The following is a 13,835-nucleotide window of genomic DNA, read 5'->3' on the forward strand; positions in this document are numbered from 1 at the left end:
CTTGTGAGCATTAGGAAATATTGACTTTCATATCCTACATTCCTGTACATAGAATCGCAAATGCAAAAGGAAATCGCAAACCCTAAATATTATTTTTCCAAATTAATAAAAGCAGATACCCTGAGTTAAATTCAGCTCTGAAACTGTGAATACTAATTTGTGGCAAGTGACTGGCATGCATGTTTGTAATAGCAGCTCTTTAGAGTCACATATTTCTGCTCAGGTCATACACTCAACTTTGCCCCTTTTATCCCTGCTGTACAGCACTGATACTTTTCTTGCGTGGCTGTTTAACTAACCTCTGTCCCCTGGGTGACATCCCAGCATATTATCTAGAGGCTGCTTCTCTTTAGCCCAAAATAGCTGAACTCAAAGTTGTTCATTCCTTCTCCCAATCCACCCTTGAAGCAGTCTGCTCATTCAAAACACCTTCTGCAGATATCCAATAACAAGGAGTTCCTTTACTATGTAACTACGGTAATCCCTGCCATATAGGCTGAAATGAAATGCTCTCTTCAGCTAGTCTCTATACAGCATCTAGACATCAGATGAGCCTTGTGTAAGCCAGACAGCATACGGATCTAATTTTTTTAGTTCCAGTGTTTTTAATGTTGGATTTGGGTTTTCAGACAATATATGAATAGTTGCTTTTGGCAACTTAAGCCATTATCTAAGTAGACTTGTTAAAACAGAGCAATTACTGTGTAATACAAAACATTTCACCATAGATTAGCCAGGATGAAATACAGTATGTGAGGAGAAAATATTTGTGACTGTTTCTCAAATGGAAAGGAAATAGGTTTATGCAGAGCAGCATATGCCATAGTCTCATATATTAATCTTTCCCCATCAACAAACAGATTAAAATTTAACATCTGTGTTATATAATCCTCCTACTCTGCATGCAGAAGGCACTGAGGGCTCATTAAATACTTGACTGCTGCTGTATGGTAATTGGATTGGACTAAATTTTTCTATTCTCTGCCATCAGATATATTGGATGATTATAATTCCTGCTAATCTCTGCCTTTAGAAAAGAAAGCAATTAATGATAATTAATAAGCAGTTTTGCTCTTAGGCATAAAACATTTTTAATGATAAATTTTACTGGATGATGAGAAATGCAACTTCATTCCTCCTATCCTGCTACACTCAGCCATTGCCTCATGGCATGTATATTAGTGTGGAGAACACAGATAAATGAAATTCCGTGGAGGGAGATGCTTGCAAGAATCAGTGGAGATGTGCAGAAAATGGAGAGAAATCAGAGATCTGGATTTAAATACAATTTTCTCTGGTGCTCAGGGTACTAGAATCTAGGGTTTTAGACTGGCTAGTTATGGAGATCAGAGCTAGCTTTGAAGTGTGGGCTTCAACAGGAGCTTCATCAAAGTTCAGAGGCAAGGAGTTCCTGAGTTTTGGTTAGGACATATCTCTAATAAAAATATTCCTCTTTTTTTTCCCTTTTTTCCTGCTGAGCCCGACATAGGACACAGCACCAGATTCTTCCCCACTTAGTAGGTATGTGTGTGTGAACCTGCTCAAATCCCTGAACAACTAAACACAAAAAGATGATGGCTCTTGCTGTTCACTGCCTTTTGTCATGGGCTAGGTCTTCCCATGACTTACAGACTGATAGTCCACTACACAATTTGTCAAAATCTCTATTGCCTCAACTCTTATATATTCTATTTATCATTTACTGAATATATTCAAATGTAAAACAATTTTCCCCCTGCAGTCAGCATGTGAAGAAAAGCTCCTCACCTTACATTTGCATACAAGAAAACCTCATTAAACAGATTGTCTATCATTAAACTGCTGCCAGAAGCAGCATGCACTCAGTAATGGAAACTAACTATGAAGTTGATCAAATGCAGCCAACACAAAGTATGACTATAAAACACATGGCCCATATTTGGACAAACATACTGATAGGAGCCTATTTTTGTGGATGTGTGTGTTGCCCTTAAAAAAAAAAAAAAAAAAAAAAGGGCAGTTGCTTCTCCAGGAGGGAACGGGCACTGGGCCTGGAGGTACTGCAAGACAAGGCCAGCACTGGGAAGGTCAGAGCAAGACCCAACACCTTCCCCTTTGTGCCAGAAATGCAACATTACATTCTAATGGGAACCTTTCTTTTTTGACTGTGTGGCCCTGAAAAAAACTGGCAATTATTCTCCTGAGAGGACCTGGCACCAGACCTGGAGGTACTACAATGCCAGGCCAGCACCAGGAGGGCCAGAGCCAGACCTGATACCCACCCCTTTGTGCCAAAAATGATTGATCTTAGGCAAAGGGCCAAGACACTGATGGGACTCTGCCACAATGGTAGGGTAGTACAGCTCTTCTGAGTAAGATATATGGTAGTGCCCATTGTGCTCAGTCCGCCTCAGAGCTTTTTCACATCATGGTGAGCCTCATGGTGAGCCACTACATGGAATACTTTTCGACTTCCTCTACATTTCCACAGCTGAGCTATATGTTTCTTTCCCATTTCCAATGATTCCTGTTTCTTCACCAGCCTTAAATGTCTGGCAAACCAGATCAAGTTGCCTGGCACCTCATCTGCATATAGGTTTGTGAAGGATCCCAGGGTTTGTGACGAGAACACTTGGTTCCAGTCATGAGTGGGGGCGCTAATTAGCACATGGATCTTTTCTGGACACACACACACACACACACACACACACACGTGTGCACGTACACACACACACACACACACACTGAGAAGTGCTGAGCAATGGGGTCACCATAGCTTGAAATGCTGTTGACTCTGATGAGGCTTAGTCCAATGAACTATGTGGAAAAGCACTAGCCTTTTGGCTTTGACCTAATATTGTGCATCATTTATACCATGTATAAAGTAGATACAAAAGTGCTGCTTGAAAGTATGTTTATGAAGCACTTATGCTCAGACTTGCAGCAACTTCATGAAAAGTAAAATGCATCGATTCTGGATGATCTAAGTGTATGAGAACCCACAGTAATTTGCTTATATGCAAGTTACCACAGGCATATGTATTTTGAAGTCGGTGTTTTCAGCTTGGATCCTTACTTCCATGTAGTCAAGGAGAGGAGATTCTGACAGTAAGGATGAGGAATGGGCTGCAGAGGGAAGAAGCGGGGGGACACAGGTCAAGGGAACAACCTGACCCCCCCCAAATTAATTTTCCCTACTCTAACAGTTGGAGGGGGATAAATTCAAGGTAAATCTCCAGTAATTAAATTATATGCCTGGAAAATTATAACAGATTTATAAATTTTCTGTATCTAAAATCTAATTACTTAGGGGGGTCATCTCATAGTCAGGTTCATCTTATATTTGAGTAAGTGTGGTATTTCATATTTACTACCTGTGCAAAAAACATAAATTTGCACTACCACACATCTGCTTTTAATGTTAATACCTACAAAGTTACTGAACATGCTTAGGGGTATATCTTGCTTCACCTATTAGGTGCCTAAATAGGTTTATATGCCTAAGTGTGATTCTATTCTGCCCTACTCAAGTCCTTGAAAATTTTTTAACTTGCCTACCTTTGGAACGTGCCATCATCTTACCTGTAAGAATAAGATGAATAAAAGCTGGCACAAGAAGAGGACCTATCCACTTTTTGCATTAACTGTTTTTTAGAGGCTTGAGCAGAGTGGAATTCCGGGATCACACTTAAGAGCCCAAGACATTTGAATTTTGGAACTGTGTAAAAATTAGTCAATTGTATCCCACCCACACTGATATTGAGGAATCCCACTTGTAATGCAGCAGCTGGGTTGTCACAGTTCTAGGGCACTGGCTTTTCAAGCTTTTTTGGTCATATACCCCTTTACTTGCAAAATATTTTTATCAAGTTTCACCTACCTATTTGGAGCTGTTCTGGCTTTGCTTTGTTAGATACATAACTATGTTGTTATTTCAGGTCACACAGTTACATGAACCAATTGAAATAAAATACTGATGGTATTTTTGACAAAATTGTCCTCTTGACAAAATTCAAATATACACATGTTCGCTCTATAAGACTAAGCAGTTCTGCTCTTCGCTTAAAAATCCTCAAGTCTATTCAGCTTAAAGAGGGGGAAGATTTTATGCTTATAACATGGTGTCTATTCCTTTGCCTTGACAGGTATAAATGACTTTAGTTACCTGCACACAAACTGCTTTGAGTTATCAATCTATGTGGGCTGTGATAAGTATCCTCATGAAAGTGAATTACCTGAAGAATGGGAAAACAACCGTGAATCCCTGATTGTTTTTATGGAACAGGTATTAAAGAGAATAGTATCTTGCCATTTCAGACAATACTTTGCTTTGAATGTGGTCTAAATAAAAATATGGTTTTACCTGATGTTACTATGGCCCACTGTATTTTTCTCTACTAGGCTTACGGTCACAATTTGCAGAGGTACCTACTAAACTTCTAGATTGTTGCCGCTCCTTAGGTTATTAAAAAACCCCATCTACTGCATGATTCTGCTGAGGGAGGTGTGGTAACAAAGTTCCCCAGTGTCCCTGTCTTACAGCTTGCAACTGGTTATCCTCCAGTCGGTATACAAATATTTTCCGTTAATTTGATTATTTATATACATATTTCCGATTAATTTATTTATCCTCCTTCGGGTCTAGTGGAAAATACTTGTCTAAGCCCCCTTGACTGTTGTGAATATCTGCACTTTAAAATTATCTTCCTTTGTAATGACAATGTCCAGTTTTGACCTTTAAACTTGGGTGCTTCTGCTAATGAGAACATGAGCGACATCGCACATATACTTAGAGAACTAAGCATCATTTAGAACATTGAAAAACATGAATACATTTTCTTATCCAAAGTTTTCCAGTCCTCCACACAGCCCTTGTGATCTCACTGGACTAACATGTTTTATTTCAACCTGTGTGGTGGCTGATTCTTTCACAGAAAGGTTTCAATTATGATCTGTGTTTTAAATTATGAAAATGGTATGATTTTTTGGCATTAACGATAGAAACCCTACCCTTCAAAAAACACTGGCAGATTATTTAGAGCAGATTATTTTAGTTTTAGTGAACAAAATAATGAAGCTTGTTAAGATTTTACAAGAGTGCAAGACTTGATAAAAACAATTGGATGGAAAACCATTCTACTTGCTACTTTTAGTTATTTTATCTGGCTCTGTCTTAAATTCATAGCTACAGGCGTTCTAAAATTGTAAGTTGATTCAAAGGTGACTGATGGCTGGAAGGTTGATTTAGTGTTAATAGTGATATTTCAAAACTATGTTAGTTTTGACCAAGATACAGAAATGGCTGCCTTTAAATTGTCTCTGTACTGAACCTGATGCCACCACTGAGAAATGGGAGCAGCCAACTCACTGTCACCCCTTCCAAGCCTAAGCATAGTATTTAAGTGGAATAGACGATTTAGAAAGGTCCTACCCCAACACTGCTTTCAGGCTCCCCCAGAAACAAAGTCTGAGAATGGCACTGGGACATGCACTAATTATCCTTCTAAGCCAGTTTTGTTTAGTTGCTAGGTTTCAGCTCAAGAAGGACGGCAGTGTGTTGGCAGACCTTGTTCCTTGGTGAGAGCTCCAGAGTTGGCAGGAAGGTAGAATAGAGATGGCCAAAATAGCTGTCCCAGTCAACATACCTGTTTGAGAAAGTGCCTTTGTACCTTTTGTAGCATGCTCAAATCAGGAGAAGTATCTAACCCAAGATTTAACATTTTTTAGATAAATTAATTTCTTAAATATGGTGATAGATTTCATCCAAAATATTTAGGCAAATAGAAAGTTGGTCATGAATAAGTTAACAACTAATTTTTTTCTGCAAAAGTGGCATAATTTTAAGTCAAACTTGCTTTTCATTTTTATTCACTCCATTAATAGGTTCATCGGGGCATCAAAGGACTTGTAAGAGATTCACATGGGAAAGGAATTCCAAATGCCATTATTTCAGTGGAAGGTGTTAACCATGACATTCGCACAGGTAAAAAAAATGCATTTATACAAAGAAATGGATATATTTTAAACAAGCATAAGGCTAGATCATAATTTTACAAGCTTTTCTGAGTAAAGGACAGAAAGTACTGTGTGAACAAGCTAAAGAATTGTGGCTCCGTTTCCTTGGTTTGGGAAGAGAAATATATTTCTAGGGCACATTTCATGGAGAAGCTTCTAGGACCTTTGTGGAGAAGCTTCTAGATTTGTATTCCAGAAAGAAAGTTTATGAATATGTCCTTTCAGTGTACAATATTGTTAGTGTAAAGGACTTGAGTAAAAGCTGTCACTATCTAGTCTATAATCATTATAGCCCCCATTAACAACATTATGATAATCCCTTGTTGCATAAACGGTCCTTCCATGGTCATTAATGTCTTGAGGAATATGAAAACTTGGTTTGAATAAACATCCAGAAAAGGAGGAATTCTGTACTTTTAGGAGTTTTACAGTTCCACATTTCATTCTTGATGGAAAATCCAGTGCATAAAGAAATTATAAAATAGTTCAGTGGGACCCAGTGGAAATGGGGTAAATTTTTATTGCTGTAGATTTATAATGATAAAAGAAAGTTCATGAAATTATACTAGCTGTTTTTATTATGCATGTAATCAGATCTGGGCCAGCAGATGCTGAATACATGCAGAGCCATTCAGAGGCCTCCCAGAGGCCTAGAAATTATATCTAGGACATGGTGATACTAATGATGATGTTGAGACCACAGTCCTAGACACAGTCAAAGACACCTTTATGCTACATGCTGTACAAGAATTTATCAAAACGCCCCTCTATTTGGGAGGTTGCTGTCTGAGATGAGAGACTACTGAAGAATACACAAAGAGATGAAGAATCCCTAGGGATGAGATTCTCTAGGGATGGGAGATGAAGAACCTCTAATAAGCTACTTACTAGTGTGACAGGGGATGATCTTACCACAAGTACCCATCAGTTATTCAGGACTTCTATATTGCAACAGATGACAAATTTATCAAGAATTGAAAGAGGACAACAAAGTGCCTGTGTATATGCCTATGCAATGTGAGGGATTTTACTGGGAGAAATCAAAGAAGTGACTGGTCAAAAATTTAACAAGTGGATGAGGAAGGCTGTCAGAGCAGGGGTGGAAGGTGACATACTGATACTGTATAAAAGATAATAGGTTGGGTGGGCTAATGTAAGGGGCCTGAGGAAGAAGTTGTGAGGGTGGAAAAGATTGAGAGACATATTTTGGTTATGTTGAGATAAGTCTGATGGCTAATCACCCATGAAGAGATGTCAGAAGAGCAAGCTGCGATTTTGTTACCTATGAGCCATTTTTATAAAGAGGAAAGATCAATTTTAGATTTTAAATGGAAATAGTGTGCTGAAGCATGTACTGCTTACAAAGAACAACAGTAAACCAATATTTATAGGGTTCTATAAGGCTCAGAATTGCCAACTCTGGAGGTTGTAACTTATGATCAATGTAAACATAAGATGGCTACATATTCAAGGGATGGTTTAATATCAGATTGTGGGAAAACAATTATTTTTTATGCTGGTTCTCCCATCAATGAATGTATGACCTGCTTTGACACAGTTAGCTAAGGTAGGGCTATAGAATGAACTCCAGGGCTATCTACAGACAGTCAAAAAGCCCAGAGGCTAAATTAATTCAGTCTTTGCAGGTTAGTCTAAAATGAACAGATTAAAATGAAACAGAAGTGAACAGACATTTATCTTTGATTCAGGAAATGCAGCCACATGCCTGCAGTGGCTCAGGCCAGAAGCTGGGGAACAATAGAGCATGGTTCTCTGGCTGTCCATTCACTTCCTCTTCCTGCTGCCTACAAAGCCTCTGGGATTTGCAGTCCAGAATTACAGTAGCAGGACTCTGCAGGGTTGCCCATAATTTCTTCTTCCTGATTACAGGTGCCTCTGGGATTTGTAGTCCACAGTTGCAGCCAGCAGTAAGTTTGAGTAGGGGAAAGGGTGTTTAACCCCCCTCCCTGGCCCCAGATCCCAGCTGGGGTTTGCTGGGGGGGGCAGTTCCTCCCCCCACCCCCTTGTAGATTGGGTTGCATCCCCAACCAGGCTTGTTTCCCCCCAACCCTGTCAGCCAGCTCTCACTGCTCTAGCTAGGGGCAGAGGGGTGGGGCCATCCTGCTCTCTGCACAGCGCAGCCAGGGTTGGAAAGCATGCTGGAATGCTGGGGGACTCTGATTTAACTTGAACCAGGAAGGGATCTGGGACAGAAGTTTCAAAAATTGGTTTGACCCAAATCAATTAAATCTGATACTACCTTCAACCAGGTTTATCTTAAACCAGTTTCAGCCATTTTGAAACCGGTTTATGTGCATTAAACTTCTGTTCTGTTACAGGTTTAAACCAGTTTCTGATCACTTAAACCGGTTTATGTGTAACTTATATCTCTAGCTCTGCAGTTCTAGATAAGTGAGTTCTGAATTTCAGATAACTACTACTTGAACTGATATAGAACTCATTAATAAATCTCAGAAAATGTAGCTTATTTATTATTAGTTTTAGTTCTTTTTTACTGTATCTCTGTTCTGAGAGAAAACATTGAATTACAAATGTTTAATAAGACAATTATAACTCTTTCTTAAATATTCCATAAATGGGGCCACTGGGAAATGAAAGTGGGAATGAAAATAATCAGCTGTTTTTTCAATATCCTGGAATGCTGCCATAAACTGTAGGTTGTATTTCTTTTGTAACTGAATTACTGAATTACTCTGGTGGGAACTGAATAAATGCAATGGATGATTAATCCTGTCTCTCACTATACTGGGTTACATTGGATGCCACACAAGAGAAAAATGGATGATTTAGGGAAATTGCGAATGTGCGTGCATGTGGAAAAAAGTCCACGTTGAATGCAAAATGATGGGACTGCAAAAGACCTTGGACTCCATCTTGTGAATATTCATGAAATTTTTTACATTTTCAGATCCAGTTCTAAATTAACTTTGTGGCTCAGGTTCATCTGTAATTATTAATAATAAAAACAGAAAGTTTTATTCTTTTTCATTTAATGTGAAATGTAAAAATTGATACTCTTTAGAGGATTTGCTTTATAGATGGGGACATAAAAGTTCTATCTTCCTTTATATTACATAGATAAAGGTGTGTTGGTCATTAGTCTTTGAAATTGGAAATTTTATGGTATAGCTACTAAGCTAGAAAAGACATAAAATTGAAGAGGAAAAGGCTAAAATATCACTATGGGAATGCATTTGTCTCTAATTTATATCTATTCAGAACAGGATATCTCCACTGAAACAAGGGAGTTGCATTGATTCAAACTTTGTGTAAATGTGAAAATAATGTAAGCAACCTTCATAATCTACCTAATTTTTGCTATTACCTATTTAAATTATCTGCTATTTCTGTCATGTAAGTGCAGACAAGTACTTGGTTATGCAGATCAGAATTGTGTCTACAGTACAGTAATGTCTTTCTATTAACATTTGCTTGTTTCAGAAATGTCCCTTTTTCCTTCAGTAGTATAGATAGTACTTTTGTTAGCTTTTACCTTCAGGGGAAAGTATTTAGTGGGAAACAGAAATTGGTGATACTCTGCTGATAGCACAAATAAGCTAATTGAAATTATTGATTTTGTGAGAGAGAGCTTGAAGAGATGGTCACATGTTCTTTTGATGCAGATGCAACTATTGATTGAGTTAGAATAATAACATAGTATTATGGTTACATGTGAAATATGTTTTCTAAGATGACCCTTGGAAATAAGTTCATAAATTGGATGAGCACACACATTTGGACACCTGTTTTTTCATTTGTCAGAGATGCTTATTAGGGCTATGTGAAACAGCTGTGTTTCAGTTTGGATTTGTCCATTTCAGAGGGACAGTGATTTGCTTTGGTGTTTTGGATTACTGTCCTGATTCAATTCGGCTGAATCTGTTTTGGAATTTCAACACTGATTTGGAGATTCAGCCATAGACTTAATGGGCTATCACTAAAATACCTTGTCATTGTGGGGCTGATTATGATGAAAACAGAAGATATGGTAGCCCCTTCTGAGTGCATGAATCCTGCCAAGTTTCAAGGAGATAGGTGCAGGGGTTTCTGTGAGACTGAATCTCAAACTATACAAAGCAAAACTTGTGTCACGTGTGTGTGTGTGTTAAGGCAGAGCAGGATGAAAACAGCAGGGATGGTAGCCCCTTCTTAGGCCATGAAGCCTGGCAAGTTTCAAAGAAATAAGCACAGGGGTTTCTGTGAGACTGAACCTCAAACTGTTCAAAGCAAAACTTGTGACACTTGTGCGTATTATGAGGTGTGTGTAGATTGTAGTCGTGTTGGTCTAAGGACATCTGCAGACAAAGTAATTTGGGTCAGTCTGATATCTTTTATTAAACCAACTGAGTAGTTGGAGACATGTATCTTAGCAAGCTTTTGGGTTTAAAAACCCTTCCTCAGGCTGAGGAAGGATCTGCAGTTGGTGTGTGCTCTTCCTGGATGGAAGAACACCCCACAACAGAACCATTACCATTCCTGGATCTTACACCTGCACCTCCAGAAACATTATATAACTCATCCAGTGCTCCAGGTGCCCTGACGGAAAATACACCAGAGACACCCAAAAGCAACTGCACACCAGAATGAATGCACAAAGGAAATCTATTACAAACAAGAATACCCAACTACCTATGGGGACAAATTTCTCACAAGAAAACCACTCTCTCTCCAATCTCTCAGTCTTGATCCTCAAAAGGAATTTACAAAACACTTTTCACAGATGGGCCTACGAACTTCACTTCCTCAGCCTCCTAGATACAGAAACTCATGGATTCAATATAGACACTGAATTTATGACACACAATAAACTGCCTGACATCTGACTCTCCAGGTACCTCTCCACTTTTACCTGCTACATCCCCCTCCCACCACTCCTCCAGCCTGTCTCTCACCCCCTGATGCCTCCATTTACATTTCCGTGGCCATTTACATTTCCATAGACTGGCTTTCTTGCCTGCATGCCAGCCTCTGGTTTCTTTATTATTCCTTTCATCCAAAAACAGCACACACAATAACTGCAGATGCTTCCTCAGCCTGATGAAGGGTTTTTCAACCTGAAAGCTTGCTAAGATATATTTCTGCAACTATTTAGTAGACTATTCAGTTGCTCTACTAAAAGATATAATATTGACCCAAAGAACCCTGTCTTCCTTGTGTGTGTTAAGGCAGAGCAGGATGAATGCAGCAGGGATGTTAGCCTGTAACAGGGGACCTTCCCAGTGCTGGTAAGATCTTGGCCCACCCACTTGTTTCTGGGCCAACCACTTACCCCTCTTTTTTCTGCCATGCCTTGATGAAAAACCAATTTAGAGGTTACCTAGGCAGGAGGCTGCCCATCTAGGTCCCTGATGTCTAGGAGTGACATCTGTTCTGCAGCTCCATACCTTCCCTGCACTGAGTCCCATGCCTTGCAGATGGCATCCCAGACAGCTAAGCTTACCTGGAGCCTCACAACTCCACTGCAACCAGCAAGCCTCAGGCCTCTCAAAAAGCTTATAGGTCTGGGCTTTCCCTAGCCAGGACTGTACATGCATGTGGTGGCTGGAGGTTTTCAGGTGCCTCCCCTGCTTTTCACCAGGGAGGTTTGTGGTCTTGGCATTTCTTGGGGGCTGCTGTGCCACCGGCAGTCCCACCAGGCCTCCCAGCTCTGTAAGGGTGCAGTTCTAGGTCATGCCAAGGACTTGGGGCCTCCTTCCCATAGCCCCAGCCCATACCTCCAAGTTCTTCCTGGCATGGGAGCTCAGCAGGGAGATGCTCTTCCCCTGCTGGCTGGTGATGCAGAGTGCCACCTCCAGCTCTGAGAGTGGGGTATTAAATGGTTTTAAAAACAATTCAACAAGGAAAGGGTAGCATTCACTTGGTCTACAGGTGGAGCTTGGGGAACCCCAGCAGTGGGAGGTTCACCTTGTGGAACACCAGCTGCTCCACCAAAGCAGGATCCAAGCAGGTGTGGTAGGATGTCATTACATCCCCAGCAATGCTGAACACCATCTCGCTCAGAACACTGGTTGGTGGAGGACAGGTGTTCCTGGGCAACCGTGGCCAGATCCTATTACATCTGGTTGTAGCTTACCCAGTAGGCTAAGTGGGTCACAGAGTATTGGCTCCATGTCCTCAATGAGATAGGTAGCCACTGAGGCCTTGGCGCTACCTGCCCAATGTTGGGATCTGGTGCCTCTGGACCCCAACATGAAAGCCATGCCCTTGGCCCAAATTGGCAACACCTGTTGTGGGGGAGACTGGCTGGTGAATGGAGTACTGGCATGGGACAGCAGATCCCCCTCTTCCATGTCCCCCTGCTTCTACTCTTCTGCCTTCCTGACCTGGTTCACCAGCACCCCTGTCCAATGATCTAGGGTTTTGTTGGTGCACACATTCCCCTTCACCCTTGGGTTGCACACTGCACACTGCAATGGGTCCAGCCATTTCATGATGCCCTCCTTCAGCTGCTTCACCAGTGCCTGCACCTCTGGTGACAGCAGCTTGCCCCAGCCAGGAACATTGATCCCCTGGAACTTCTCCATTTGGTTCTGAAGCTCCTACACTAGGGGGATCACCTGGCTGAGGAAGGCATCGCCAGCACTAAGGGTCTTGGTGGCCTTGAGGAAGGGCTTGAGGACCACCAAGATCTGGGAGAGGGTACCCCACTCAGCTCTGTTCAGGGGGCTGCTGATCCCAATCTCCCCAAGCAAGGCCATCTCATGGATGGCCTTCTGTTGCTCCACCAACATTTTGAGCAGCAGGTATGTGGAGTTCCACCGAGTTTCCACATCCTGCATGATTTTGTGCTGTGGGATGCTCAGCTCTACCTGTTTGTCCTGCAGCATCTTGCCTCCCTTGATGCTCCAGTGGAAGTAGCCTGCTACCTTCCTGCATTTTGAAGTGAGCTGACTGGCTGTGACAGTGCCCTCACTGGCAGCTCTGTGCCCCTCCAAGGCATCCCTGACTATAAGATGGAACTTGTATGCCACACAGTAGATGCCAACAAACTTGGTATCATGGACTGCCTTGACCAGATTGGTCTCATTGTCAGTGACCATGAGCCTGTAGGTGAGCTCATCTTGCCCAACGAGCCACCCCTGCACCACCTGGTTACCACATGGCAATGGAGATCATGGAGGCCATGCTTTCTAAGCCATGTAAAATTGGGCAGCAGAAAATTATGTACATTTTTTGGTATTTATGAAATAACCTGATTAGGGGTGCCAGTTATACATCCTTTTACACTTGCACACAGCACACATCTACATGTTCATTAATGCACAGTGGTTACTGCGCATTTAAATGTAGTACTTATATAATCAAGTACTAAATAGACGTGCAATAACCAAAGTTACTGTGCAGTAATACCAGCAAACGTCTTTTTAGCAATGCTACTGTGCAGTAGCCTAATAATACTGTGCAGTAGCATATTAGCACTGTATGTGCTGTGATGTGCTACTGCACAGTATTATTAGGCTACTGTGCAGTTAGTGACTCGTGCAGATGCACCCTCAGAGGTTGTAACACCGGGGTATTAGTATCAGGGTTTTAGTGCTCTTTTTTTGCTAATCTGCTATTTTTAAGCATGAAACATTTCTTATTCAACCTCTAAACACATTTTTACTACAGAGATCTAAAAGTCAAAGTATGTAGTAGCCTGGCATCAGCACAGCCAATGTCATCATCTTTAAAATGCACCCTTTTCATCCAGATTTTCTTGTACTTTAGCAAAACTCACCCAGTAATTATAATGTGATTTGTCATTGGTGTTAGAATAACTTTTCATATAGGAGATGTTGTGCTGAAGTTATATATAAAATATTACAAACTAAGAATCC

General features: G+C 40.9%; 1 protein-coding gene across 1 annotated transcript in view; it reads left to right on the plus strand.

The window, feature by feature from the left end:
- The window catches only part of CPXM2 (carboxypeptidase X, M14 family member 2), a 152,501-nt gene that overhangs the window by 135,027 nt on the left and 3,639 nt on the right, over positions 1-13,835 (plus strand). The window contains exons 12-13 of the mRNA XM_019556202.1: positions 4,125-4,264; positions 5,863-5,962. Of these exons, the coding sequence (XP_019411747.1) occupies positions 4,125-4,264; positions 5,863-5,962 (240 nt within the window). The remainder of the gene's footprint in view (positions 1-4,124; positions 4,265-5,862; positions 5,963-13,835) is intronic.

This window comes from Crocodylus porosus, unplaced genomic scaffold (genome assembly GCF_001723895.1).
Source record: "Crocodylus porosus isolate Cpor-Errol unplaced genomic scaffold, CroPor_comp1, whole genome shotgun sequence".
Lineage (NCBI taxonomy): Eukaryota > Metazoa > Chordata > Crocodylia > Crocodylidae > Crocodylus > Crocodylus porosus.